The sequence below is a fragment of the Gymnoscopelus microlampas genome (genome assembly GCF_963454915.1).
Source record: "Gymnoscopelus microlampas genome assembly, chromosome: 11".
Classification (NCBI taxonomy): domain Eukaryota; kingdom Metazoa; phylum Chordata; class Actinopteri; order Myctophiformes; family Myctophidae; genus Gymnoscopelus; species Gymnoscopelus microlampas.
Genome location: NC_139948.1, coordinates 52288348 through 52316341, shown reverse-complemented (window position 1 = coordinate 52316341; position 27994 = coordinate 52288348). Strand labels below are relative to the sequence as shown.

Here is a 27994-nt window from a genome sequence, read left to right as displayed (position 1 = left end):
ATCTACTTGAGGTCACACAATTCAGCAGCACTTCCTGAATGAAGAAGCCCAAGTCCAGCATGGAGGTTGTGTGTGAACGTGGTGTGGACTGTGTGGAGGACAGTCATGGTGTCACATGGTGACACACCGTAGAAAGACAGAGTACCTGCACTGTGGTCCAGGTACACTCCTACTCTGGAGAACCTACGATGCCCACTAATGTGAGTATCAACGTTTCTGTGCATGACACAACAACCATGTTCGTTATACAGTAAACACCATGATGTATCTTTGAATCCAAATCTACATTCATCACCAGACCACTGGTAAGGGACATCTCTGCTGATATCTTTATATGAGACTGCTATCATAACCAAGAGTCCACTCCACTCTACCTCCCAGTAACAGCGTCCAGTCAGACCCTCTTTACTCAGAACCTGATGCCATCCTGTGAATCTCTCTGGGTGATCAGGATAAGATTGTGGTTGGTCCATCAGTGTTACTTTTCTGTTCCCTTTAGACAGAGACAGATTTTGATTTACTGTGTTTGGATCCAGTGTGATTGGACGTGAATATTGTAAGAAGTCAGCTCTGGTCTAGATTTTTTTTTCTTCTTCTTTTTTGATGTATTCACTTTGTTCACTGTCTCTGAGACGTTTGTCCCTTCCTCTGTAAGGATGGCCTCTAGTCTGTCTCTCATCTTGGACACGGCCACAGTCACATCTTCAAAGTATCTCAGAGGACGGACATTGCTGCTGACTGGGTGTGTAGATTCACTGATCGTTGAGAGGGAGGAGGTGTAACGCTGTAGAAAATGGATGTGATCCTCTGTGAGTGAGAGCTGCTCCAGCTCAGCATGTCTCCTCCTCAGGTCAGTGACCTCCTGCTCCAGACGCCTCCTCAGTTCTTCAGCACAACTCACTTCACGTTCCTGCTGGTCTCTGATCAGCTCCCTCACCTCGGATCGTCTTCTCTCCATGGAAGAGAAGAGCTCAGTAAAGATGGTGTCACTGTCCTCCACTGCTCTGTCAGCACAGTGGTTGATGGACTCCACCTCCTGCTGAAGCACCTTCACGTCTTTCTCTCTCTCCTGGATTCTCTGCTGGATGTTCTGCTGACACGTATCGAGCTCTTTCTGTCTCTCAGTACGTTCTGCTGCAGCAGAGGTTGTATCGTGACCTTTGTGTTCTTCCACAGAGCACACGTAACAGATACACTGCTGATCGGTACGACAGAAAAGCTTCTTCACCTCGTTGTGACGAGAGCAGATGTTCTCCTGAAGCTCGCTGGAGGCTTTGACCAGCTTGTGTCTCTTAAAGGCAGGAGACTGATAGTGAGGCTGGAGGTGAGTGTCACAGTAAGAGACCAGACACTGAAGACAAGTCTTCACAGCTTTCAGTCTCCTCCCAGTGCAGAAATCACAGGCCACATCTCCAGGTCCAGCGTAGCAGTGATCAGGAGGAACATCTTGGAGTCCTGTTGATAGATTGATACATAATATGTATTTATCAATCTGATGAAATCATTATTTCATTTGGATGCGCCTGTATATACCCTCATATCTGGTAGCCTATAGGAGCCAGCATGTCTCCGCTGCCTGATAACTATTGTTTTTGTTACCGTCTATCTGCCTTAACACCAATCTGTTTTTTTGTTTTTTAACAGAATACAGTGTAACAGACGATACAAAAAACATCACCAAATACATTAAAAAATCATTAAAATAACAAAAAAGGACACCAAAAACAAAACACCTTGCTAGGTTTACAGATGCAGCTGCCTTTCCAACACCCTCCAGGATCTTTTAAAATGATGGATCTGAGAATATGTAAGGAGTCCATATTTTATCATAAATGTCCAACTTCCACGTAATTTTGTAATGCAAGTAATATAACTTGATATTTCTGTCTTCCATTGGGCCAGTGTTGGAGGGGACAGTGTTGGGGGGGGGGGGGGGGGGGGGGGGGGGAGGGGCTTTCCAATTTACAGCAATACATGTTTTGGCAGCGATGAAAGCAAGGTTGCTCAATTTTCTTTGGTAGCTGTGTTTAGCTGTATGTATACAGCTGGTAGCTGTATGTTTGGTAGCTGTGTCACCATGTTTGAAATTGCCGATCAGGCAGAGGCGAGGGGAGGGCATCAGCCTACGGCCAAGACAAGATGACATAAAGGAACATATATCTTCCCAAAACAGGACAAGTCTATGGCAGGACCATAACATATGTAAGAAAGACCCTTTTTTCCCCTTACATCTCCAACACAAAAAAAGGAAATTTCTGGGTGCATGGCGTTCAATTTCACTGGAGTATAATATGTTCTATGTAGGATCTATGTAGAAAGTGTGTCTAACATATTCTTTCCCCTCAGGATAGCCTACCACTCGGCCTTGTTGTTACAAATAGTGTATAAGTGAGGTTGCGACTTTGGACGATTTCCCCCCCTTTTTTTTCTCCCACAGCACCAGGAGATAACGTGATCCGAAGATTTACTGCTCCATTAACTTCCTGGTTAAAGTATTTTCGAAATATTCTGTATTTATATCAATTATTTTAAGCCTAGAATCAAGCCATCCAGGGTCCTGCTGAATCATGACCATAAAACATTTTTGTTCTGTGATTTCTTATTTATTATATATTTAAATACATGATATACTATATTAAATAAATATCCTCTATTTGTTTGCCGTTTTGTTTTGGATGGCTTGATTGTAGGCTTAAATGAATTGATATAAATATTTTTGGAAATGTCAATGGGGGAAATGCATTGACTATTTTGGAGTGGAACCAGAAAATGGCCGCCACGCCACTGCTATGCCCTATGGTCGTTCATATCTTTGATGACATTGTTTTTGAATATATAGGACCTCAATGGATTTTGTGTTATCCTTTTAGACCAAGTGACTGTACTCGTGCTGTTTGCATATCTGTGTAATCAAATATTCAAACAATCAATCAGACAGACAGACAGACAGACAGACAGACAGACAGACAGCTGTATTTACAAGAGAACTTAAAGGTCTCACCTGTCTTCTTCAGGCTCTCCACCACATCAGCCAACATGGTGTTCTTCTTCAGAACAGGTCTTGTGATGAAGGTGTGCCTGCACTGTGGACAGCTGAACCTCCCTCTCTGATCATCCTGGTTCCAGAATCCCTCGATACACCTCCTGCAGTAGCTGTGTCCACAGGGAACAGTCACTGGATCCTTCAGTAGATCCAGACAGATAGAACAACACAACTGTTCCTGGTCCACAACTCCCTGCTGTGCCATCTTAAAGACAACTTAGACGACAACAACGGCCGTTGTTGTCGTCTAAACCGGGCCTCTGACGAAAATAAAAGATCAGATGTGTGCCGTCCGTTTAGACAAGACGGTGTTATTGGGGGTTGAAAAAAACGCAATAAAGTGAATCCTCCTTAAAGTCCACAGTGGAAATATTTGACAAAGCTGCACTTCGCAGCTTCTCCATGTAAACATGTGGGCGTGTTAAACCAGTGCTGCCAGATTCTGTGTTAAGAACAAGCAACCAGTTCTAAGAAAACAAGCACAAATGAAGTGACTAGGGCTAGAATACTACTACGGCTATTTGAACATAGCCAATCTACAAGCTGACAACGCGCCACGATGCACCGCGTTGTCAGCTTGCAGATCGGCTATTTTCAAAAAAGAAATACAAAATAATCTTTAGCAAATAAAAAGAGGTCATTTTGGAACATTTTTGAAACACAAATCTTGTATGGGGGTCCCTGGCACAAAATATTTTCAGAAGGGGGGGTTTGTGGACAAATACACAATTTTGACATGAAGATATTTAAGAACCACTCATTTAAACAACATTGGGAAACAAGCCCAAATATGCAACTACACTTTGGAAACAAGCAAACCAAACGGCTGTGATAAGAACTAGAACCAGAACCAGAGGACCACCAGTAGATGTCCTCCTTGACCACAGGAACAACAGAAGTGCTCTTCTATTACAGTAGTTCAAACATTACAGTTGTTATCATATGTTCACACACACTGGGCCAAGTCACCTTTTTGTTTTAAATTAGCAAAAATGTTTTTATTATTGGTTTCCTACATTTAGTTTGTAATATTATATCAACAGAAAAGAAAAAAGAAAACGTGCATTTTTCTAAAGAATTACATAAATTAGGGGGAAATATTAGAAAATGTAAGTAGCCTAATATAAGTGACACATCTACAAGCTCACGATTCATTGTGAGCTTATAGATCTAGGCTATTTTCACTATAGTTTGGGTCTGGAGCTAAACAGTATGGGAAACACTGTTGTATATTATTTAAAGGAGGAGTTCACCCAAAAAAAATACTTATTTTCTATCAATTACACACCCCATGAAGCCTTGATGTCATGGATTTATTTTTGTTTTTGTGGCATTCCTAAAACAATAATTTCATGACCGTGTGTATTTCCGGTAGGAGACACAAATAATCTACTTTGTGTCTCCTACCGGATACATTAGCCGGTAGGAGACGGGAATCAAATTATTAGTTTAGGAATGCGACAAAAACAAAAAATAATCCATGGATTCAAGGCTTCATAGGGTGTGCAATTGATAGAAAATAAGTACTTTTTTGGGTGAACTCCTCCTTTAATGCTGGGGACCCTTTGGGGGGGCCTATTTAATCTGCATGTCTCTGCTACACATACCCACATGGAAAGAATCTATATGTTCCATATATGCAACTATATGTAACCTATATGCTACATATAAGGATCATATATGCGCATATATGTGCATATATACCACATATATGCCTGGTATAAGCTCCATATAGGCTGCATATATCTCACATATAGGTCAAAATCAGGTGCATATATGTGCATATACAGGGTATATAGGTCTCCTATATAGCTTGTTTATACCCTCATATAGGTCATATATGTTGATAATACAAGCCATATAGGTCTCCTATATAGCTTCTTTATCCATATATAGGCTCTATATGTTCATAATACAGGACATATAAGTCTCCTATATAGCTTCTTAATATGTACCCAGAGGAAAGCATAATCCAAGTTTGAGCTCTCATCTCGTGCATGTCCCGTTGCAGGTCAGCACAGTTGCCTGGGGGGCTAAGCCCCCAACCTAGTAGAGACAGACACTATCTATCTATCTATCTATCTATCTATCTATCTACACTGTAACAAATTTCTGTAATTTCTACAGTAAAAATGTACAGTATCTTATTGTTCTGTCATTTTACAATGTTTAACTGTATTTTGCAATGCATCATGGAAAACAAATCATTACAGAAACTTACTGCATTTTTACACAGTAACATAGTGTAGAAATTACAGTCAGGTTATTATCTAACTATAGAAGTTACTTTTACAGTAATGTAAAGTATACATAATAATGATAATAATAATAACTAGAAAAAGTGCTCCTCGGAGCACAACTCTCCGCCAGAAGACTTGTGTTGGTTCGAAGGTCGCGAAGGTCGCTATCCCTCTTGTATATGTAAGTGTCCTATCCATCCTGTCTGGGTAAGTGTCCTCTTCCGTTCATTCTGTGTAAGTGTCCTATCCCTCCTGTCCTATCCGTCCTGTCTATGTAAGTGTCATATCCCTCCTGTCTATATAAGTGTCCTATCTGTCCTATCTGTCCAATAAGACAGATAGGAACAATTGGACCGCGACTACTTGACTACTTCCGGTTCGAAGGTCTGGGAGTGAGCTAGTGGCCGGATTTTCGGTATTGGAATCTGGCTTATCACAGTGACACATGTATTTATAGGTCGCTATCCCTCTTGTATATGTAAGTGTCCTATCCAACCTGTCTGGGTAAGTGTCCTCTTCCGTTCTGTCTGTGTGAGTGTCCTATCCCTCCTGTCTGTATAAGTGTCCTATGTCATATCCCTCCTGTCTATATAAATGTCCTATCTGTCCTATCTGCCAATTATGTATCAGCCATGCAGCCATTTCATGGTTCCCGTCTTACCTCACTCTGACAGTGGCGGAGACACTGTCAGAGTGATGCCATGTATATATAGGCCCGGTGGCGTCACTAGCCAATCAGATCACAGTATTTCACGTGTCAAGTGAGGCTTGACCAATCGGTGTGTCATGTTTAGAAAGTGAAAACGCAGTGATAACAATACTCTCCTGGCGGAGAGTAATAATACATGTTATTTATAATGCACTTTACATTTTTGGAAATAACAAAGTGCTACAGGGTTTAAAAACAAAAGGCACAACAATTTAACAAATGTTTTACATGATGTGAACATCATCATCATTATCAGTTATTTTTATTGTTATTAATTTTATCCTTCAACTTATTGTTTATGCCCCAAAATGACTGCTATACAGGTTTTCTAGCAATTTCTAGCAATTATAGAAATATTAGACCTTAATTGTCAAATGTTTAAGAATGTTCTAATCATGTATACTTTGTTTTAAAACATTTTCCAAATATTTCATTTTATTTTTACATTTTGGACAAATTTGCCAATTTTACATTGAGGTGTGCAGATGTCCGAGTGCCCGCCTATACTGTTACTTCACTGGTTCTCAACCTTTTCAGGCCACGACCCCCCAAAATAATCATATTTGAACTGGGGACCCCCAACCCTGATATGCACTTGTAATGTAGGAGTTGAGGCATTTAGTTTGACTCCGTTCCACAGATCAATATTTTGAAAATAGCCGATCTACAAGCTCACAACGCCTTGAGTCGATGGGCTATTTTTGCCTCTTTCTTATATTATTTGACAATTTGGCCAATGTTTGACAATTTTTTTTAGTATAGTTTGTTGATTACTTTTGATGCAGTAATTCTTTTTTTTTTAGGTATTAAAAGGGTTACTTAAATTGTCACTTCACTGCCACTGCCACCTACAGATCCCCCCAATCATGTGGGGATCCCCCTGGGGGTCCCGACCCACAGGTTGAGAACCTGACCAGACCTACAGTTACGTCACGCAGCTGCTCAAGGCGGAGCTTATCAGTTTTGAACCGGGGAGCGCGAGAAACGGAACTAACTAACCGTCGGCTAAGCGAACATTTATTTACAAACCAGTTGCTTCCGTGCTACTCTACCAGATAACAGGTAAGTTTAATTAGTTTATGGAATTAAAGTGTTATCCAACTTGTTAGTATCGTAAACGGTGTGCAGTTGTCGTGTATTAGCTATGGATCACACGACGCTCGTCCGTCACGAGCGTCACGGCCGAACTTCAACCTGTGTTTTGCACTTAATCCATTTACAACCTGTACATCTGCATAAACGTTCAGATTTTAAATAAAAAGTGCTTACTCTATGGTCACGGATGTTACAAGTCTACTCGGGCACTCAGCAATACCCCTATCGTCTGTATTGTTCAATAAAAAGCATTTTAATTCGATCGATGGCCATTTTCTCCGTATTTCTGTACGCTTTCAACTACTTGACCCTATCGGTTGGGAGGAGTACTGCACTCTGTTACATTATAACTCTATGACAAAATGGCCACCGATCGGATTAAAATGCTTTTTTTTTAACAATCCGGAATATACGGGTACTTACACCGACCCGAAGTGAATTGTAACATCCGTGGCCATGGGGTAAGCACTTTATATTTGAAATCTGAACGTTAATGTAGATGTAGGGCTTTACATGGAGAACGTGCAAACACCAGGTTGAAGTTTTGTCATGACTGTCATAATACAGGGGGTTATACAGACTCGCTCTGGTTCTAAAGCTTCTCTATGTTTCTTCGTAAGGCTGTGTTGCATGGCCAAACATCACTGATCTACAAGCTCACAGCGACGCATTGTGAGCTTTTAGATCAGTTTTTGGGGCGTGCAACACAGTCTTAGACATCGCATTAGCATATTAATTTCCATGTGGTGCATGATGTCATTGTTTATTTCAGGTATAAATCAGACCACATCAGTGAGAGCTAACAATGGCCTCATTTGTTTTGACTGTAATTCATTATTATTATTATTATTATTATTATTATTATTATTATTATTATATCTATGAATTTTGTTTTGAACCTACAGTACAAAGTAAAATCATTTCATTTAGGGAAAGAGAGTACAAATGGTAAGACCAACGTTTTCAGGCCATGGACCCCCTAGCTGAGAGAGAGATGAAGCAGGGACCCCCTCTATATTGTATAAAATTGTGTTTCAGATTCAACTTTTTTTGTTTACTTGGTCTGCTCTTTTTCCCTCTTTGCCAAAAATAGCTGATCTACAAGCTCACAACGCCTTGCAGCGTGAGGCGTTGTGAGCTTGTAGATCTGCTATTTTTGGCTAAAGTTCTCCTCAGAAAAGGGATGCTAAGGTTCAAGTGGTTAAGGTAAAATAAATAATCATATCACACAAAGATTTGGCGGACCCCCTGTAGTAATTCTGAGGACCCCCTAGGGGTCCCGGACCCCCTGTTGAAGACCCCTGCTTAAGTTAAATTAACACAGAGTTTAGTCTGCACACTTTTTACTGTTTTTTTTACTGTTTTAAAGCATTGCAAATACGGAGACTATATGGAGGTCATGTTTTAGTTTAACAGTCTATTGTTATGTGGAAAGCAACAGACAAACACTGTTAACATGCAAACCATATATGTCAAATTATCTTTAGGTGAAGTTCTCACAGCTACACAATGGATGCTGAGCATTGAGGTCGGTCGTTGTGGCTCCACAGATCAACTTCCTGGCTGGGATGGCAGCTTTTCCAGTTATTACAACTTTGGTGTACCAGGAGGAGCACGCCTGTTACACACTGGAATTCATTCAAAGGTAACTTTCTGCTTTAAGTAGAACCATCATGTGTAACTCGAATGATGTGCTCTCTTGTAGAACGGCTGTGAGTGCACCTTTTCCATTTGTGTTTTGTGATTTCAGATGTTTCGTTGGGATCAACCCATTGGCGGTGGCACCAAACCACAAAGCTGCTCAGCCAGAAAAGTGGGTTTGTCCTCCTGTCTCCTCCCTCCTGAAGCAATTGATGGACTTCGATTGGCTTTGAGTGTAAGTTATGTGCAAAACATTTGGACCATTCTCTTCCCAATATATGAATGACATTGTCATGGTCATATTTTAGTAGAGTTTTATTACTTATTTCGTTTTTTTTAGATCTCTATCTCAGGCTCTGATTTTAGGAGTTGTTCAGAAGTAAAGAAGTGGTCAGAACACTGTCTTAAGGGGTTTTCTTAAGGGGTTTTCTATCTAAAATCCACAATGCATTGCATAAAGGCATAGCTATTTTTTAAAGATCTTTGACAGACTACAAACTAAGGTTACTTTTCTATGTCTCTGCAACCTTGTGATACCTTTTACCCCGATCTACAGCCATACCCTCCAGCCTCTTCTACACAGGCCTGCTGACCTGTTGATGAGGTATGTTTTCTTTAGATTTAACCCATTTAGACCTACAAGCTCGTAGCACAGCACTCGGTGCTGCGCTATGAGCTTGTATAGTAGCCTATAGTTTTGATGATTTTTGACCAAGTACAATTAAGGGCCTTTTCTCTTTTCTGCACAGCCGTATGCAGCTACATATATGGACTTGGATCAGTGGAACCAAGAAAGTAACACCCAGTGTACTGCAACCTCCATCTCCGTCCAGTGATGCTCCAGTAGAAGGTGTGGTTCCTCAGCTAAGTGTCAGCAGACTTGCACTGTTGTCCTTCAAATTCAGGATTCATAGATGAGTTTTTTTTCTACTTTTTTTTAAAAACTTTTCTTTACAGTTTTTGACGTGCTTTCAATCTTTCTAGGTCAACCAAATCCATCTGACCAGAGCATACCAGAGGGTCAAGGGTCTTGTCGGTCTGAGGTGGAGAAGCTCCAGCTCCTGTTGAGGAGGATAACCACTGTGCTCTCCAGTATCAGTAAGTTGTATTGCCTGTAATGTTGCAGTTTTCAGTTGTCTGCTAATTTCTTTGTCTCACTTGAAACTTTACTTTATCCTGTACCTCTTTTGTGAGTTCTCTGACATGACTGGAAAACTTTGGTATCCCAAAATAAAACTGTTTTCTATTTACTGGGAAATCGACCCCTGCTACTGAACAAATACTCATCAATGACTGCTATCAGAATATACTGTAGAGCTATATAGAACAGTACTCAATCTTATTGTTTTACAAATACACTCAGTAGACTCAGATTTTTTTGTCTTTGTTCTAGGCTCTGAGCAACTAGACGGCGACGCACTGAAGGGTTTTATCACCCTGGTCGGTGACCTAGAGTCTGGAGTGTCCAGTCTCGGGCAGCAGGAGCTATATCCAGGTATGGATGTATACGTTTGCCATACATTTCACACTGAACCTGACGTTCTTGGTAGCGAGTGATCCGTGTTGTGAGCTGCAACTAGATAGTGACGTTTTCAGAAGGTCACAGTTGTCTGTTTTCATGGTGCACTGAGCGCAGAAAGGGGTCAATGTAGCTGAGCCTTACAAGTGCAAAACTGAAGTCTTAAAATGCAGTTGGTTAATTGCTCGCTCTCTATTCACAGGCTGTGGACAGTTGATTTCCTCTGTGCAGCTGGCAGCCATACACCAGCGTGCCAGGAAGGACTGCAATAGGCTATTCCACGCGTTGTTCGAGGTGTTCTTCACCCATGAGGAGTGCCGCAATGCCGTCGTATACGGAAAGCATGGTGTCATCCCAGAGGGGAAGAACAAACTGGATGAGGCGAAGAGGGATGCACTGTTCAGTAAGTATTTGTCACACCACTAGTTCCTCAGAGTAGTGTTATAGATGGCCAGTCAGTGGAGTTGGTAACCACTTATAGATATCTTGGGACCATAATCGACAATCGTCTGAAATTCGATTCCAATACTGAAATTGTTTGCAAGAAAGGCCAGCAGTGCCTTTTCTGTTTAAGGAAGTTAGCCAGGTTTCAGGTAAACAAATCAATGATATAGAGCCTTCATTGAATCTGTCATCTACTTTGCTGCCATTTGCTGGTATGGTAATCTAGGTATTAGACAGAAAAATGCCCTTAAAGGAGAATTCCATACTAAAAGGCTTTCTTACCTTTCTTTGTAGTTAAGTACACACCAAAGAGGTCCAGGTGTTATTTTGTGCAAAAGCTTATTGGCTATTTCCCCTACCATGAGCCCTAAATGAATTGCATTGAATGGGGCTATGGGGTGTTGTGCTAATTTGCTTATTTCTTTTGCTCAAAATTATTATTATTTTTGTATATATTCTCTTTTCATAATGTAAATAATATCCCAAGCGGCACACTTTACTACTTATTTCGATGGAAATAAGCGAATTAGCACAACACCCCATAGCCCCATTCAATTCAATGCAATTCATTGAGGGCCTATGGTAGGGGAAATGGGCAATAAGGAGTTTTTGCACAAAAAAAACACCTGGACCTCTTTGGTGGGGACGTAGCAACTACAAAGAAAGGTAAGAAAGCATTCTAGCATGGAATTCTCCTTTAAGGGGGCTAGAAAGATTGTGGGGGGTATCTTGTGACAATGTATACACATGTCTGTCTTACTGTATTGTGTTTTTAGGGCTTTTATTATCTGCTGTAAAAGGCCCAGCTTGGGACATATAAATATACTTGATCCTTGACAAATCTTGGTTTTGTAAATGATATTCTCAATTTATGATCTCACCAATACATTATCATTGGGCAATTTGGCTGCCTTTGTGCAGTAAAGAAATGCAGGTTCCACTTCCAACATGTTGCGCTGGTGGGACGTACAGTACACTCTGAACCAGGTTGGCCTCATCTGTGGCTATGCTGTGCTCAGTCTGTAGAGAGTCATATAGTCTTTAAAATGTATATATTTAACCGGGGGAAACCCATGTTGACTGACTTGTGTCATGTCATCTTCTCTGTCTGCAGACTACGTCTTGCGGTGTTCCTCTCTGGCATCATGGACAAATGTTTTCACTGCAGAGGGCTTGAAGAAAGCCATGACCAATAAGTGCCGAAGCCGTGCTGCAAAGGACTAGGTACTCCACAGTGTTTTTGGCAGCAGATTTTTGTCCACTAGTCCCTTCCTAACATTTTAGTCTAGTTATTTGTTGACGAAATTGTCAGTACATTTACTCGTCATAGCTTTTATTTAGTTTGTCAGTGGAAAAAGGTAGAACATTTTTCGTCTTAGTTTTAGTCGACGAACAACACTATATTAAAAAAAATGCACTGTTTTGGTTGTGGCCATTTGTTTATTACACATGCAAAATGTTAAACATGATGCACTTTGCACTTAAAGGACCACTTTTCAACCGGCTTTCATAAAATTGGTCCTCACTAATGTTCATGATAAAATACTACCCTTTTTTTCCTACTTGGTCTGTCTCATAGGAGGGCTGTGGGCAGTTCAGAAACCTGTCCACCAGTGACATCATCAATGTTGAATTCAAGCTAATAGAAACTGTATCTTACTATTCATAATAATATTTGTGAAAAGTTCCAATGCGATAATGGAAGCCATCGTTCTCACGATAATACAAATCTAAATGTGTTTTAAAAATATATTGTTTAATAAAAAAAAACGTCCAAACGATGATGTCACTGGTGGATGGGTTTCTGAACTACCCACAGCCCTCCTATGAGACACAGAGTAGAAACAAATTGTAGTATTTTATCATGAACATTAGTGAGTACTAATTGTATGAAAAGTGGTGAAGTGGTCCTTTCAACTTTTATGTAAATTTTGATGCCAATACATTTTTGTTTTTTTATATACTGTTAAAGCTGCCTGCTATGTTTGTTCATTAATAAAACATCAATGATGAGTAACTAACTTCTGTCTGTCTATTCTCTTGGGTCTGTGTCCTTCCTGGGTTTTGGCATTTCCAAAAGCCTGGCAGGGCAAAGGGAGTGTTAGTTAACCTGTCCCGGAGCTTAATTTAATTTAATTTAATATCTTTTTTTTTATCCAGCTGTTTGCCACTTTAAAAGCCATAATGTTTCATGTTTGCATATTATAACTTGTTTAAATAAAGTGTTAAAGTTCTACATTTGGGTTTCTATTGGATTTGATTAATGTGTACATGTAAAACAAACTTATCACCTATTTCACCTATTTTATAGGTGATATAGGTATCATATAATTATGTTTCATTGCATATATGTAGATATAGGTACATACAGGTCATATATGTACCTATATGTTACATACAGGTCATATGTACCTATATGTTGCATACATAAAATTGGCACCTTTCCTATATGTATATGTGCATATATGTACATATATGCGCATATATATGTACATATATGCACATATATGTACATATATGCACATATACATATAGGAAAGGTGCCAATTTTATGTATGCGGTCCTATATTACAAACATATATGACGCATATAGGTTCTTTCCATGTGGGTAGCACTCAGTTGCAGTGTTAATTTAATCGACTAAAATGATGACGAAAAATGTTCGACCACCTTTTTTTCACTGAAACCTAAATGAAAACAAAGCTATGATGACTAAAACTAGACTAAATATATTGACTATTTAGTCAACAAATAAAAACTAGACTAAAATGTTAGGGACTAGTGGAGAAGAGATCCAGGAGAACTGAAAGACAAGTCATTTAATGTCTGGTTGCGCTCGGGTGTTGCACTCTGAAAATAGCCGATCTACAGCTCACAGCACAGACGCTTTGTGAGCTTGTAGATCTGCTATTTTCAGCATGCAACCAAGTGTAAAAATCAGCCATTACAACGCCATCAAGGCACCGCCAAAATACATTTTAGTCGACTAAATCAACTGTAGATTTAGTCGACTAAAATCGAATGATATTTAGTCCAGAGCTCAGCATGTCTCCTCCTCAGGTCAGTGACTTCTTCAGCACGACTCACTTCACGTTCCTGCTGCTCTCTCTGATCAGCTCCCTCACTACCTCTCTACACAGACTGTTAGAATAGAATGTTTGCTTTGTTCATCTTTAATGTCACTTTATTCACAAGATTATTTAATTGGTTATACTTATAAGTATAAGTGTATACAGGGTATCTGCACATTTATGAAGTGACAATTGGAGGAATTTTAAGACCTTCATATAATAAAAAAGACCATTACTGCATCAAAAGTAATCAAACTATACTTAAAAATGTTTTTTTAAATTGAATTATTGGCTAAGAAACAGGCACACATTGTGAAAATAGCCGATCTACAAGCACACGACTCCTCACGTTGCAGGTCCCCAGTTCTATAGAATAATATACACACTCATACACTAACATTTACTCTACCATTATCATCATGTTGGTTACTTTTTATGATTTATAAATGAATTATAATATAATTATTAATTCCAACAGGTCTATCTCATTTCATGTGTAATGTTTGTTCTGTGAATGAGTTGAAAAATAAAATCAATATTTCACATGGAATATCAATGAAATCCATAAAGTAATAATAACATCATAACAAATGGTACCAAGAAGGTGTATGAATACATACAAGAGAACATATTAAAATAAATTATCATCCACTTTAAGCTCTTATATACACGACGCAGAGCAAAAATCTACAAGCTCACAAGGCATCGCGAAGTGTTGTGAACTTAAAAATAAAATGTAAGCTTTTTGAAGTGTTGAAAATCTGTTAAACAATATATATATTTTTTTTGATTGAAATATTTGTATTATTATTTTAAAATCAGATTTCTCCTATTCTGACAAAATAGGCTTATCAAGTTCAAAGCGGTTAACAAATCATACAAAATCTTCCCATCAGACAAATAACATAAAGCAGGTGACAACGTCTAGGAACAACTTTTTTTATTTCCCCTTAACAAAAAGTTGACATTTTTCAGGCCGAGAGAAAAACAATACAATAATAAAGAAACTGTTCTGGACTCATGACATGAGTGATCTACTTGAGGTCACACAACTCAGCAGCGCTTCCTGGTAGAATAAACATAAATCCAGCATGGAGGCTGTGTGTGAACGTGGTGTGGACTGTGTGAAGGAGTCTCATGGTGTCAGACACACTGTAGAAGGACAGAGTACCTGCACTGTGGTCCAGGTACACTCCTATTCTGGAGGACACATAATACTCACTCATCTCACTATCACTCATCACATCAGTATAATCGTTGTTGTGAAAGATAGTAGACCGATCACGTTCCTTAACCAGTAAAGACCACGATTTATCATTGCATCCAAATGTACAGTCATCACCAAAACCTTTTATGCCGATATCTTTATATGAGACTGCTATACCTTTTCTGCCGATATCTTTATATGAGACTGCTATAAGAAGTTCTCCACTCCACTCTACCTCCCAGTAACAGCGTCCAGTCAGACCCTCTCTACTCAGAACCTGTTCACATATAGAGAATCTCTCTGTGTGATCAGGATATGATTCTGGTTTGTTCGTATATGTTACTTTTCTGTTCCCTTTAGACAGAGACAGCTTTTGATTTACTGTGTTTGGATCCAGTGTGATTGGACGTGAATATTGTAAGAAGTCAGCTCTGGTCTTGCGTTCTGGTGGTGTTGACAGACCTGCCTGGACCCTGTGAATTGTTTTTTTCTTCTTCTTTTTTGATTTCTTCACTCTGTTCACTGTCTTTGAGATGTTTGTCCCTTCCTCTGCAAGAATGTCCTCTAGTCTGTCTCTCATCTTGGACACGGCCACAGTCACATCTTCAAAGTATCTCAGAGGACGGACATTGCTGCTGACTGGGTGGGTAGATTCACTGATCGTTGAGAGGGAGGAGGTGTAACGCTGTAGAAAATGGATGTGATCCTCTGTGAGCGAGAGCTGCTCCAGCTCAGCGTGTCTCCTCCTCAGGTCAGCGACCTCCTGCTCCACGCGCCTCCTCAGTTCTTCAGCACGACTCACTTCACGTTCCTGCTGCTCTCTGATCTGCTCCCTCACCTCAGATCGTCTTCTCTCCATGGAAGAGATGTGCTCAGTAAAGATGGTGTCACTGTCCTCCACTGCTCTGTCAGCACAGTGGTTGATGCACTCCACCTCCTGGTGAAGCACCTTCACGTCTTTCTCTCTCTCCTGGATTCTCTGCTGGATGTTCTGCTGACTCGTATCGAGCTCTTTCTGTCTCTCAGTACGTTCTGCTGCAGCCGAGATCGTATCGTGACCTTTGTGTTCGTCCACAGAGCACAGAGAGCAGATACACTGCTGATCGGTACGACAGAAAAGCTTCTTCAACTCGGCGTGACGAGAGCAGATGTTCTCCTGAAGCTCGCTGGAGGCTTTGACCAGCTTGTGTTTCTTAAAGGCAGGAGACTGATAGTGAGGCTGGAGGTGAGTGTCACAGTAAGAGACCAGACACTGAAGACAAGTCTTCACAGCTTTCAGTCTCCTCCCAGTGCAGACATCACAGGCCACATCTCCAGGTCCAGCGTAGCAGTGATCAGGAGGAACATCTTGGAGTCCTGTTGATAGATTGATACATATGTAAAGGACCATTATAGAAACTCTTAATCGGCTGGCTCGTTATCCAGATCCGAAAGCCACTATGAGAATATGCTTTAGGCTATGGCAATCGACTATTGCTGGAATCTCTTCGAGAGAGATTAACCACTAACAGAGAGAGAAGCCTCGGAGTCGCTGCTGGGACTGACTCCAACTAAGGCACATCGAGCCTTTTATACTGTCGGTTATGCCCGAATATGGGACTATGCTGTCAGTCCTGGACGTGACGGTTATCTCTATATATGGAGATCTGGTCAGAGGTTGCTGATGTCAGACTCCGTATATATGACACACGTTCAGGTATTTATGACGACTTTGTAAGTTGATAGTCTCCATTTATGGGGATCTCCATATATAGGCTAGTGCTGGCAAATATGCCTTGAATGTTTTCTACAGCCGCCCCGAAGCTTGATACTATTGTTTTTGTTACTGTCTATCTGCCTTCTGGGGCTGCCAACACTCCTGGGTCCTGCAGGAGTCTCCTGGATTTCAACCATGTCTCCTGAGACATTTGGGGGAATCCAGGAGAAACTCCCAAAATTCACCAGAACACAGGAAATGACATCTACTATGTTAAAAAAGTTTCTGGGGGAGGACCGCCAGACCCCCCGCTTGGGACGTGTGATTGGCGCATGCAATCATACAGAGATATTAACTTTTAAGTAATGAATGGTTATTATTGGGTCTTACACCGCTTCAGTCATCAAATCAATTTCTGTAGACCTATTATCATAACTATTAGCGTTTTAAGGAATGAAAGTGTACCCATCGTTCCTTGATTCTCACAGTCCAAATATTGTAATGTTTATTTTGCTACTGTTGACTCTGTTTGTGATCATTATAATGCAGTCAGACAGAGTCTGTTACTAACAAACACTGTAAGCTTTGTTGTAAACCCTTTTCAGTGAAAGTGTATCATGTTTTTTCCAATGTTGACAATGCAATGTTATATATTGGTGTGTGGTTTGTGAGAGTTTTGTGAGGGGGTCCCCGGGAGTCCCCCCCCCCACCCCCACATTTCTGTACTCACTGTTTATCTGGAAGCTATACTTCATAATTTCCAATGCTTGCAAGATATTTTTTCCTTTTAATATTTTTGCAATAATAAGACGTTTCATATCTTTATTGGTTTAGTAAATGTATATCTGACAGACAGTGAGCTGTATTTACAAGAGAACTTAAAGGTCTCACCTGTCTTCTTCAGGCTCTCCACCACATCAGCCAACATGGTGTTCTTCTTCAGAACAGGTCTCGTGATGAAGGTGTGTCTGCACTGTGGACAGCTGAACCTCCCTCTCTGATCATCCTGGTTCCAGAATCCATCGATACACCTCCTGCAGTAGCTGTGTCCACAGGGAACAGTCACTGGATCCTTCAGTAGATCCAGACAGATGGAACAACACAACTGTTCCTGGTCCACAACTCCCTGCTGGGCCATCTTACAGGCCCGGTTCAGACGACGACGACGACGACAACAACAACGACGGTCTCTAGGGGGAAACGGCAAAAATAAAAGATCAGATCTGTGCCGTCCGTTTAGACGACAAACGGTGTTATTGACAAAGCTCCACCTCGCAGCTTCTCCGAGCTGTGTTCCGTGAGCAGCAATAACTTAACTATAAGACTTCCTTTCGGTCGACGATCTCTTCAGAATAAGAGTACCCTCTAGAGCAGGGGTCTTCAACAGGGGGTCCGGGACCCCTAGGGGGTCCTCAGCGTTACTACAGGGGGTCCGCCAAATCTTTGTGTGATAGGATTTCTTTTTTTTGCCTTAACCACTTGAACCTTAGCATCCCTTTTCTGAGGAGAACTCTGTAGAATACACCTTTTTTTGGCAGAAAATAAAATATGTCGACCACAAGACGGAAATTCTTTTATTTATTCCACTGCGCCCCCTACAGATCTGGTCAATATAATTGACCATTGACCATACCTGTAGGGGGCGCAACATGGGACTAAATAAAATAATCTGATCAGAGCGGTGGAAAATGTACTCACATTTCTTACTTAAGTAAAAGTATCAATACTGCGATGTCGAAATACTCTGTTACAAGTAAAAGGCCCTTGTTCAAAATGTCATTTGAGTAAAAGTACAAAAGTATTGGCATCAAAATATACTTAAAATACCAAAAGTAAAAGTACTAAAATGAAAACTGAGCAGCATAAAACAGCATGAAAATAAAGTTGTTTTTTTTACAGAGTAATGCACAATCTACAAACTAAAGAGATCAGTACAGCATTTAAATATTTACTTACTTACTTATGAAAGCAGAAATCCTCCTCTCTGCTCTGCTTTGCTGCTTGAGTCCTTTGTCAGTTTAAATTTGAATTTAGTGGACAAAAAGAGGGGGCCTTCAGGACCCAAAGCAAGCAGGACCTTTAGCTGTCCTTAGAAGTGCCTGAGCGAATAAACAATACATACATAACAATACAATACTAACTGAAGACTAAATACAATGGCCTTGCCTGTCTTAAGTAAAGTGTGTAATACTGCATGAAAGCAAACATCACCAGCCTTTATCAACGTAGCCTGTGCTGATGTAAACATTCGACTTTCTATATGAACACCCGAGCTCTCTCTCTCTCTCTCGCTTTCTCTCTTCTCTCTCTCTCTCTCTCTCTCTCTCTCTCTCTCTCTCTCTCTCTCTCTCTCTCTCTCTCTCTCACTCGCACACGCACATGCACACAATGCTGTACCCCCTCCAACTGTACTTCTTGTTTTCATTATGTTTTAAAACAATACTCTGACTGTCTTTCTAAAAGGAAGAAATGTGTGTCCCCACTGTGCTGTGCTGCCTAAGCCACAAAACTTTTCTGACTAATCCATATTACAATTAAAAAAAAATGAAAACTAACCTTTAAGAGATAAACTAAACTAAACCAACCACCCAACCCCAGACTAGTCTGGCATAGCTTTGAAGTGATCATTTGAATACCCATTGTTTCATTGTTGCTATCTGTGTGTGTGTGACCCCCACAGGGTCACACACAGATAGGGCCATTAACAGGCAGTCAGGGGGAGGGGATTTAGTCTGGATTTGACCAGGAGAATACAAATATGCTTTGACTTGAAGCGGCACATGTAACTGAAAGAAAGCAGAAAGCTCTGAATCCACAAGCTTATGAACAAATTGTGTTATCATTGCTCCCTATCACAAACGACACATTTATACTTGTTAAAATCTAAGAAAAAGTGAGTTGGGTAGCTGCCCCTTTAACCACTTAAACCCTTAGTAAACTTGTACTTGGTCTGCTCTTTTTTCCCCCCTCTGCACCAAACCTCTTTGCCAAAAATAGCCGATCTACAAGCTTGAGCTTGTAGATCATCAGTTTCTGTCCTGAGTGTCCTTTACAGACTGCACAGACTGAGCCGGGCTCTGCCTTCGTCCAGATCCAGACGGTCCAGAAGGATGATGATAATGAAATGACCGACACCTGTCTGGAAAACCAGGACATCATCATATCTGAGCCCACCAATATCCGGAACACTGGCATCATCTGCACTATCCGTGGTGAGTGGCAGCACAAAATGCTCGCAAATGAACAGAGTAGACAGAATTGCAGATGAACACAACCTGTGGACTTGCACAAAACGTGTCAAACACAGGCAGTTAAGATTGCAGACTGTAAAAAAAAAAAAGGCATTACCCCCTACCTTTTGCCCATTGTGTTAATAAACATAGTTTTGGACTCTATGTGTACTGTATGTAGTCAACAACTGTAATTAAACGACTCATTGTGAGGCTATTATAGACCTGCTATTTTTGCAGAATGTTTATCCCAGGATAGGCATGCTCGGGTTCAATTGGCTACGCCAGCCCACGACTAAGTATGCACTGTTCATAATGATGATATTATGTATTGTCTGGTACCTTTTCACATACACAAAGATACTTAGGAGGAACTAACAAAGCATAGGCTACGTGACATATATTGACACTTGGTCAACATCTCCTCACTGCCAACCACAGATGTGGGATGTGGACAGCGTTGTAGCTCAAGCCGTGGTGGATGGAGCAGACTGCGTTATGCTGCCTGAAGAGACCACCATAGAGGAATTAAAAGCTATATGCACAAGGTGAGTGACAGACCCCACCCAATTCCTTTTGTTCACCCATTCACCCATCAGCTAATTGTCTGTTTGTGTTGTAAACAAAACGATGACGTCCACACACTGGTTAGATTCTCCACTTGTGTATCGCATTCAACATTTCGATCAAATCTGTATTCTTCAAGAATGACTGATGAAACCATTGTTTCGTCAGTACTGATCTGAATCCATACTGTCACACAAATATAGGGATGATAGTGTACTCTTATCTAGACTAACCCCGCTTCTAAGCTGCTTGGCTACTTTTCTTCTATCTTAAGTCATTTTCTAACATTTTGTTTAGTAGTCTGAAGTAGTTTAAAACAAGCATTTTGAGTAAGTTTAATGGTTTTCTGTTTTGTCCTACTAACTGTATTCTTCACTAAAAACTCTTCATTTATTTTTCTGCACCATCTATTTCTGTCACGGTCATCTATTTCCACCTCTTGTCTATCTACGCCTCTCTTCCCACCTGTCCTTTCTCCCACATTTTCACTTTTCCACCTCTTCTCGCTATCTTGCTCCTCGCCTGTGCTATATCGCTCGTGCGGCAGAGGCAAATGTGGACCATCACCAGTTGTTCAAAGACCTGCGCCGCAGCTCGCCAAACCTCAACGCTGCTGTCGAGCGTATCGCGATCAGCTCCGTCGATGCCTCCTTTAACAACTCGGCCTATGCCTTCATTCATTGTGCTCGATTCCTCTGGAAGGAAGGCAGGCAGGCCTCCAAGCTGCTTGGATGTGATTATTTCCCAAAGCTCAAGGTAACATTTAAATTCAGGAATATTTATTTCCCGTGAGATTAGTTATTGATCCATTTCACACTAATCATTTATTTCAGATTGACCAGAGGACCAATTACAGGTCACATCATATCGTAGATGAGATGGTTCAGATCCTGGCTCGTGTGGTAGAAGAACCCTTCCTGAAGGCAGTCCGCACCTCACAGGCTGGAAATAGACGAGTCCACTGATGTGTCAGTGACCAAGGAACTGGATGTCCACATCAGGTACTATGACATGTTTCTTTTAAAGGAAGGAGTGTGTTTTTAATGTTTTAGGTATCTTGACAAAGAAGGACAGCTCTGTAGCCAGTTTCTGGACATGGCTCCCCTTCCGGATGGGAAGGCTGACACCATCGTTGAGGCTGTCCGAGAAGTGGTGGAAATGAAAGGCATTCCAGTCTAACGCTTGTTCGGTTTGGGAACTGACGGTGCTTCAGTGATGACAGGTCTTCATGTGTTATAGTTAAAATGTGTTCTAGTTAAAGAAATTAAGTAGAACGTCACTATTTTAAAATCAGGAAAAATGTATTGTAATGTAATTTAAGATATTAGAGGTTAACATAATGTATACTATTAGGGCGACTGAATGGAGTAGCCAAGCAGCTGAAGGACTCATGGCCTTGGCTAGTGTCAGTACACTGTGCTGCCCAGAGTCTGGCACTAGCCTGCAAAGATGCTGCCGATGAAGTGCCCTACATGAAGACCTTTAGAGGGCACCTGCAAGATCGGCATTTGTATTTCCGTAACAGTGCTAATCGCACAGCAGTGCTCAAGGCAGCTGCCAATGTGCTGGAAGTAGATGACCTCAAAGTGACTGTAAGAGAGCTACCTATAACAAGTAAGACGCGTGAACGCTGGAAGCGAACGCAGCCGGACTGTGTGTGTGTGTGTGTGTGTGTGTGTGTGTGTGTGTGTGTGTGTGTGTGTGTGTGTGTGTGTGTGTGTGTGTGTGTGTGTGTGTGTGTTTTGACTGCACTCTGGCGCCACTCTGTTGGTCGCACACAGGCAGTGCAGTGCACACATACTGCACACAGACAGACACACAATGAGAGCAGAGTTTCATAGTATGCTCCACTTGGGCGGAGGCGCCTCCTTCCGCGTTCGCAACAAATAAAACACTTATAAGAACTCTCATTCTACTTAATTTTACTTGAACGACAACCTTTCTATCATTCATTAGGAGGTGAAGGACACAAGATGGCTTTCACAAGATCAAGCCATCTCAAACGTGAGAAGGAATCTTCCAGCTGTACTGGCAGCACTTACAGAGGAGGCAAGAATCAAGAAAGATCCTGTAGCTAGAGGCCTGTACACGTTCTGTGCCACATACAGATTTGTTGCTGCAATCCATCTCCAAGCTGACGTTCTTCCCCATCTCAGTCGCCTGTCCAAGCTGTTTCAGAGAGAGGATGTCAACTTTCTGGCAATCAAAGAATATGTAAGTTGCCCCTAAATGGGTATAGGTGAAATATTTTTGGTACTCTAAATTAAAAGTAAAACTGCTCTTCTTTATATATTTAGGTACCCGTTACCATTGCAACCATCATCACCACATTAAAGTGGCAGGAGATCAGCAACCTCCAGGCTCACACCTCAGTCAGCTCAACCAGACAATTAGCAGTCTCAACATCCAGGCAGAGGAAGAAAGGGGGAGACGGAGGGGTATGAGAGAAGAGGACCCGGGTACAACTACATTTTGGTCACGGTTCGAGAAAGAGCTATTGATAGTTGATCCCATTTCAAATTTTGTATTCAAGAGTTCAAACTCAGTCTATCATTTCAAATAATACTGTATTCAAATATGATATATATATTTTTGTTTTACAATTTGTTCATTAGGTTATGGCTCCATATTTGGACAAACTGAAGGTGAATTTGGAGAATGAGATTCACAGAATTGGATCTTCTTCTGGCTGCCTTCAATGTCCTGAATCCGAGAGCCCTAACCCACCAGGATGAGGAAAAATGTGTTGCAGACCTGAAGTTGCTCGCCAACAAGTTTCCAAGCATCGACGAAGAAGCACTTCTGTCAGAGTGGCTCAGATTTAAGGTCCATGTGGAGTCAGGGCTTTTTAAGGTGAGTAATGACACACACGCGCACGCACACACGCACGCACGCACACGTTTCTGAGGTGTGCAACAGTAAAAAAAAAAAAAAAAAAAAAACATAATTATTTGAAGATGTTGACTTATTACTCTCCTGTATTCTGACTGTCAGCAACTGTGAACATTTGCATTAAATGACTTGGAACCTGTATCCATCCTACTAGGACAAGTCTCAGCTGCAGCTCATGCAGGAGATGGTCTCGCAATATGAAGAGCTCCACCAACAGTACCCCTATCTAAGCCAGCTGCCTGCAATTGCTCTCACAGTTCCGGTATCCAGTGTCAACTGTGAGAGGGACTTCTCTGCAATGAACAGGGTAAAACCATGTTTAAATTGTTACATGTTTTATTTAGTTTAATTGTAAATGTTCAACTTTTGCTGATTGCCTGTAATATTTTGCCAATAGATCAAGACAGACTTAAGGACTAACAGACTCCAGGGAACCAGCCTCACTGCCTGTATGCGCATCAGAATCAACGGACCGCCAGTCTCAGAGATGAACTATGACAGAGTGCATGAGATGTTCTTTGAAAAGCCCAGGAGAATGTCATGTAGTCACCAGTCATGTCACCTTTGCTCTGAAGTGAAACCTGTGTCCAAACCCAACTGAATAAATGTGACTAACAATAGCATAATGTAGTTGTGTTTTTCATCAGAATTAATGAATAAATTCCACAAAAACAATGCCTCTGATCTCCTCTGTCGCTCTACCAAACCGAGCCCTCTCTGTTATGAAGATTACCTTGAGCATCAAATGGGTGGAGCTTGGTTTCCCTCAGCCAGGTTTGCTAAATAATTGTTAGTAGTTCTACTCTAAGCCTGCATTTTCTCTGCACTATTGTTGAAGTTGTACAACATTTCAAATTGTCTGAAGTTTAGGACATTTCATACAGTTTAGGGACATAACTCCATGAGTATTGAAGCTACGTCTACACAATTGGTATTGCTGGATTCAGTAGAACCACACCTTTCTAACAAGACATCATATGTCTTGCTATGACAATCCATGTCAGTCACTACAAAGTAAAGAGAACATTCTACATATTCACCTATTGTAGGTATGTGTTCAAATGACTGCATCTCCTATTTACATTCAGATATTGACATTCATTAGTCTTTTCTAGAATGTAGGGGGATGTCCTGACTTCAACTATGCCATGTTTTAAACCTATCAAGAGCTTGCATTGTGAATCTAAATGATTTTATATGCCTCAACCCCCAGACGGCCAGGCTTTATTTTTAGTTTGGGATGTATAACTTTAAATATCAGTTTCACCACTTGTGCAGTAAAATATATTTTTATAAAACAATCCATTTCATGTATGGGAGGCCTTAGAGATGAGGAAAAAACAAGTTGTATTTGGTCCTAACTCCGGGAGGGGTATCAACATCTTTGGGGGGCCATTGTCACACTAGTGCCTATTTGTGTCCTCCAGTAGAAAACAACAGACTATCGCATCAACAGTCCAAGTAACTGTGGAAGTTAAACTGCGTCTAGAACATTGGTTCTCAAAGTGGGGTCAGTAGTTAAGTAAATGTACTTAGTTACTTTCCACAACTGCATAGATGTGGGGGTCCGTGGCCAAATGCATATAAATTTGGGGTCCTTGAAATGAAAAAAGTTTTGAGAGCCACTGTTCTATAGAGGTCCTGTGCGTGCTGGGTTTGATACCATACCAGGTTGGGTTGCCAGTACGACTCTTGACCTGCAGAGTTGGGTGAGAATGAATTTGCATCTTGAGATCTTTTCTTCACAAACAATTCTTGAGATATGTTCTGCACACAGACAACATGCCCTTGACAGAGGTGAAAAAAAGAAAGACCTTTACACCACATTAACAAAGCAAATCTTTAATTATCCCTCTTTTTTTACACATTGATTCTGTGGTTTTTAAGACCAAGAAAAAAAAAAGCACACTTAAAAACTAGTGCATCATGTATACAAATAACAAATAATGCATACTTACAAATTACAAATATGTAACAACCACAGGTATGTTTCGCATTTCCTCAACAATTTCCAGTGGTTTGTAATAATATATACCGTAAAAAAACTGAAGAGAAATCTAAAGCTTTTATGTTTTGCATGTAAAACAAACCAAGACCATGAGACTAAAAAATAACACGAGGACCAGAACAGCTCCTGTCAGATATCATATTTATCATGGAAAAGGATATGAATACAAAAAAAAGGCCCTCTTTTGGCCCAAAGATGACCCGAGACAACACCTAGCTGGCTCAGTCATTGATAGGTGTGTGTTATTCCCACTGAGAATGGAAGCCATGGATGAGGCTATACTTCCATCTAGCACACGCTCACACTAGCACTCCATCTGCTCTCGCCAGGCAGTGTACACAAATTACACATTAAAGGAATAGTTCACCCCCAAAATGACTTTTTTTCTATCGATTAGTCACCCCATGGAGACTTGAATTCATGGATATTTTTTTTGTTTTTGTCACAATAGTTAAAGACAATAATTTGATGACAGGCAGCGGTTCCGGTAGGAGACACAAAGAGTCTCCTTTGTGTCTCCTACCGGAACCGCTGCCTACCGGTCCGCTGGTCATCATATTATGACAAAAAATCCATGAATTCAAGTCTCCATGGGGTGACTAATCCATAGAGAGAAAGAATTTTCGTTTGGGTGAACTATCCCTTTAAGCTTCATTCATACTTTGTTTGACTGTGTTGCATCACAAACATGTTTCATATCGTCGCTGTCACTGATCTGCACATTCTAGCTTTTTGTGTGTTTTTTTTTGTAAATTAATGCCCTTAATCATACTACAGCGTCACACCAAAACATCCAGAGCAGCAGATCTACAAGCTCGAAATGCGAAGCGAGAAGCGCGAAGCAACGCGTCTCTTGAGCTTGTGGATCTGCCGCCTTTGATATCCTTTGATATTTTTGAATTTGAATCGTGAAAAGTGACAGTTTTGGAACATGTTTTTTTTTTACTTAGTCTGCTCTTTTTTCCCCTCTACACCTATAGCCTCTTTGCCAAAAATAGCAGATCTACAAGCTCTCAACGCCTCGCGCTGCGAGGCGTTGAGAGCTTGTAGATCTGCTATTTTCGGCTAATGTTCCCCTCAGAAAAGGAATTCTAGGGTTCAAGTGGTTAATGTAAAAAAACGAAATCCTATCACACAAAGATTTGGCGGACCCCCTGTAGTAGCTCTGAGGACCCCCTAGGGGTCCCGGACCCCCTGTTGAAGACCCTTGGTCTAGACGTAATAGGATACCAAAGTGATTACGAATGACTCCCATTGGTTTTCGTCAGTTCTGTGAAAAGCACTTTGTAACCCGTTTTGAGAAGTGCTGAGTGAATAAGAGTTATTGAATTATGATTCTTTCTTTGTAGCACAAATGACTTCATATTTTCCCCCCAAAAGGCTGGGTCTAAATGCAGAATATATGTCAGTTACAAAAACAAACAAAAAACCTGGATAATAACCTCCTGTAACCAAAAAACTGTTTTGGATGAATGACTGTAAAATAAAAATAAAATCAGCAAAAGTAGTGACTTAACCGATTAAGACCAGAAAGCATCTTCGTTTATTTTTTTATTTTTTTAGATCTGAGCGTTGGCTATTCAAAAAATAGCAGCTGTACAAGTTCACAGCGCGTCACTTCGTGCCGCGCTGTGAGCTTGTAGATCTGCTATTTTTGAAAATGTTTGGAAAGAATCTGGAAAGTGTGAGAACTGATTTAGAAGGCATTTCTTTTTTAGAATCGGCCTCACTCGCCTCAAGTCTTAATGGGTTAATTAACCCATTAAGGCCTGGAACTGTGTCATTTTTAGATTTGAGCTAAAAAGCATTATTTTACACTTTGGGCTATTCAAAAATAGCAGATAAACAATCTCGTAGCGCGGCACCGAGTGCCGCGCTACGAGCTTGTAGATCTGCTATTTTTGAAAAATCGTGAAAATGTGTGCAAATCTTTGAATATATATATTTTTAAAGCGAACATTTTTAACTCAAATCTTTGCTTCTGGGGGGTCCCTGGAACAAAATATTTTGATGGGGGTCCACGGCCAAATACATATCGTTTTGGGGGTCCTGGACATGAAAAAGATTGAGCACCACTGATATAGAAACATACGTTTTTCAGAAAACTGTTGGGATTTAGGAGACATGTAGAATCGGCTTCAGGTCTCAATGGGTTAAGCCGACAGGTTAAAACTAGGAACGAGCGGGAGAATATATAGCGTATTATGTAACCTTTTAGCTCAGGTGAGGGGATGTTTACCCCATCAGAAAACGGGCGTAAAAACAGATCAATAAAGTGCTGTTAAAGAAGATGAAGACGACAGAAGAGAACGCCCACTTAAACACCGTCTATGAGCTTACATTTTCTTAAAGGGCTAGTTCACACAAAACAATTCCTCGGACGCCACTTTAAGATCCAGTGCACTAGACTAGACCAACGGTTCTCAAAGTGGGGTCCAGGGATTCCTTGAAGGGGTTCTAAATGGACCCTTTGAGCTCTGTAACTCTGTGAGTGTGTGTGTGTGCACACTCCTTGTAGACAGTAGACAGTGTGTGTAACAGATGTGTGTGTGTGTGTGTGTGTGTGTGTGTGTGTGTGTGTGTGTGTGTGTGTGTGTGTGTGTGTGTGTGTGTGTGTAACAGATGTGTGTAA

At 40.9% G+C, this 27994-nt stretch overlaps 1 protein-coding gene and 1 pseudogene across 2 annotated transcripts; one reads left to right on the top strand and one right to left on the bottom strand.

The window, feature by feature from the left end:
- Positions 1 to 2: 2 nt before the first annotated feature.
- Positions 3 to 18627, bottom strand: LOC311054860 (annotated as a pseudogene). Its single transcript, XR_014602908.1, has 5 exons — positions 18622 to 18627; positions 17557 to 17855; positions 14811 to 16325; positions 3002 to 3259; positions 3 to 1455 (listed from the first exon to the last, which is right to left on the bottom strand). The product of XR_014602908.1 is annotated as an uncharacterized misc_RNA (transcript).
- LOC311056102 (uncharacterized protein) lies at positions 6964 to 12739 on the top strand. Its single transcript, XM_084072489.1, has 10 exons — positions 6964 to 7054; positions 8575 to 8732; positions 8838 to 8963; positions 9285 to 9332; positions 9478 to 9578; positions 9713 to 9826; positions 10122 to 10223; positions 10450 to 10650; positions 11806 to 11915; positions 12271 to 12739. The coding sequence occupies exons 4-9, from the start codon at positions 9328 to 9330 to the stop codon at positions 11913 to 11915; spliced, it is 633 nt and encodes a 210-aa protein (XP_083928615.1). The 5' UTR covers positions 6964 to 7054; positions 8575 to 8732; positions 8838 to 8963; positions 9285 to 9327; the 3' UTR covers positions 12271 to 12739.
- Positions 18628 to 27994: the final 9367 nt, after the last annotated feature.

Bases quoted from the DNA above. Each gene is read 5' to 3' on its own strand.
- LOC311056102 (XM_084072489.1), top strand. The intron at 10,224-10,449 runs GTATGGATGTAT...CTCTATTCACAG, and splicing joins GCAGCAGGAGCTATATCCAG to GCTGTGGACAGTTGATTTCC. The intron at 10,651-11,805 runs GTAAGTATTTGT...CTCTGTCTGCAG, and splicing joins GAAGAGGGATGCACTGTTCA to ACTACGTCTTGCGGTGTTCC.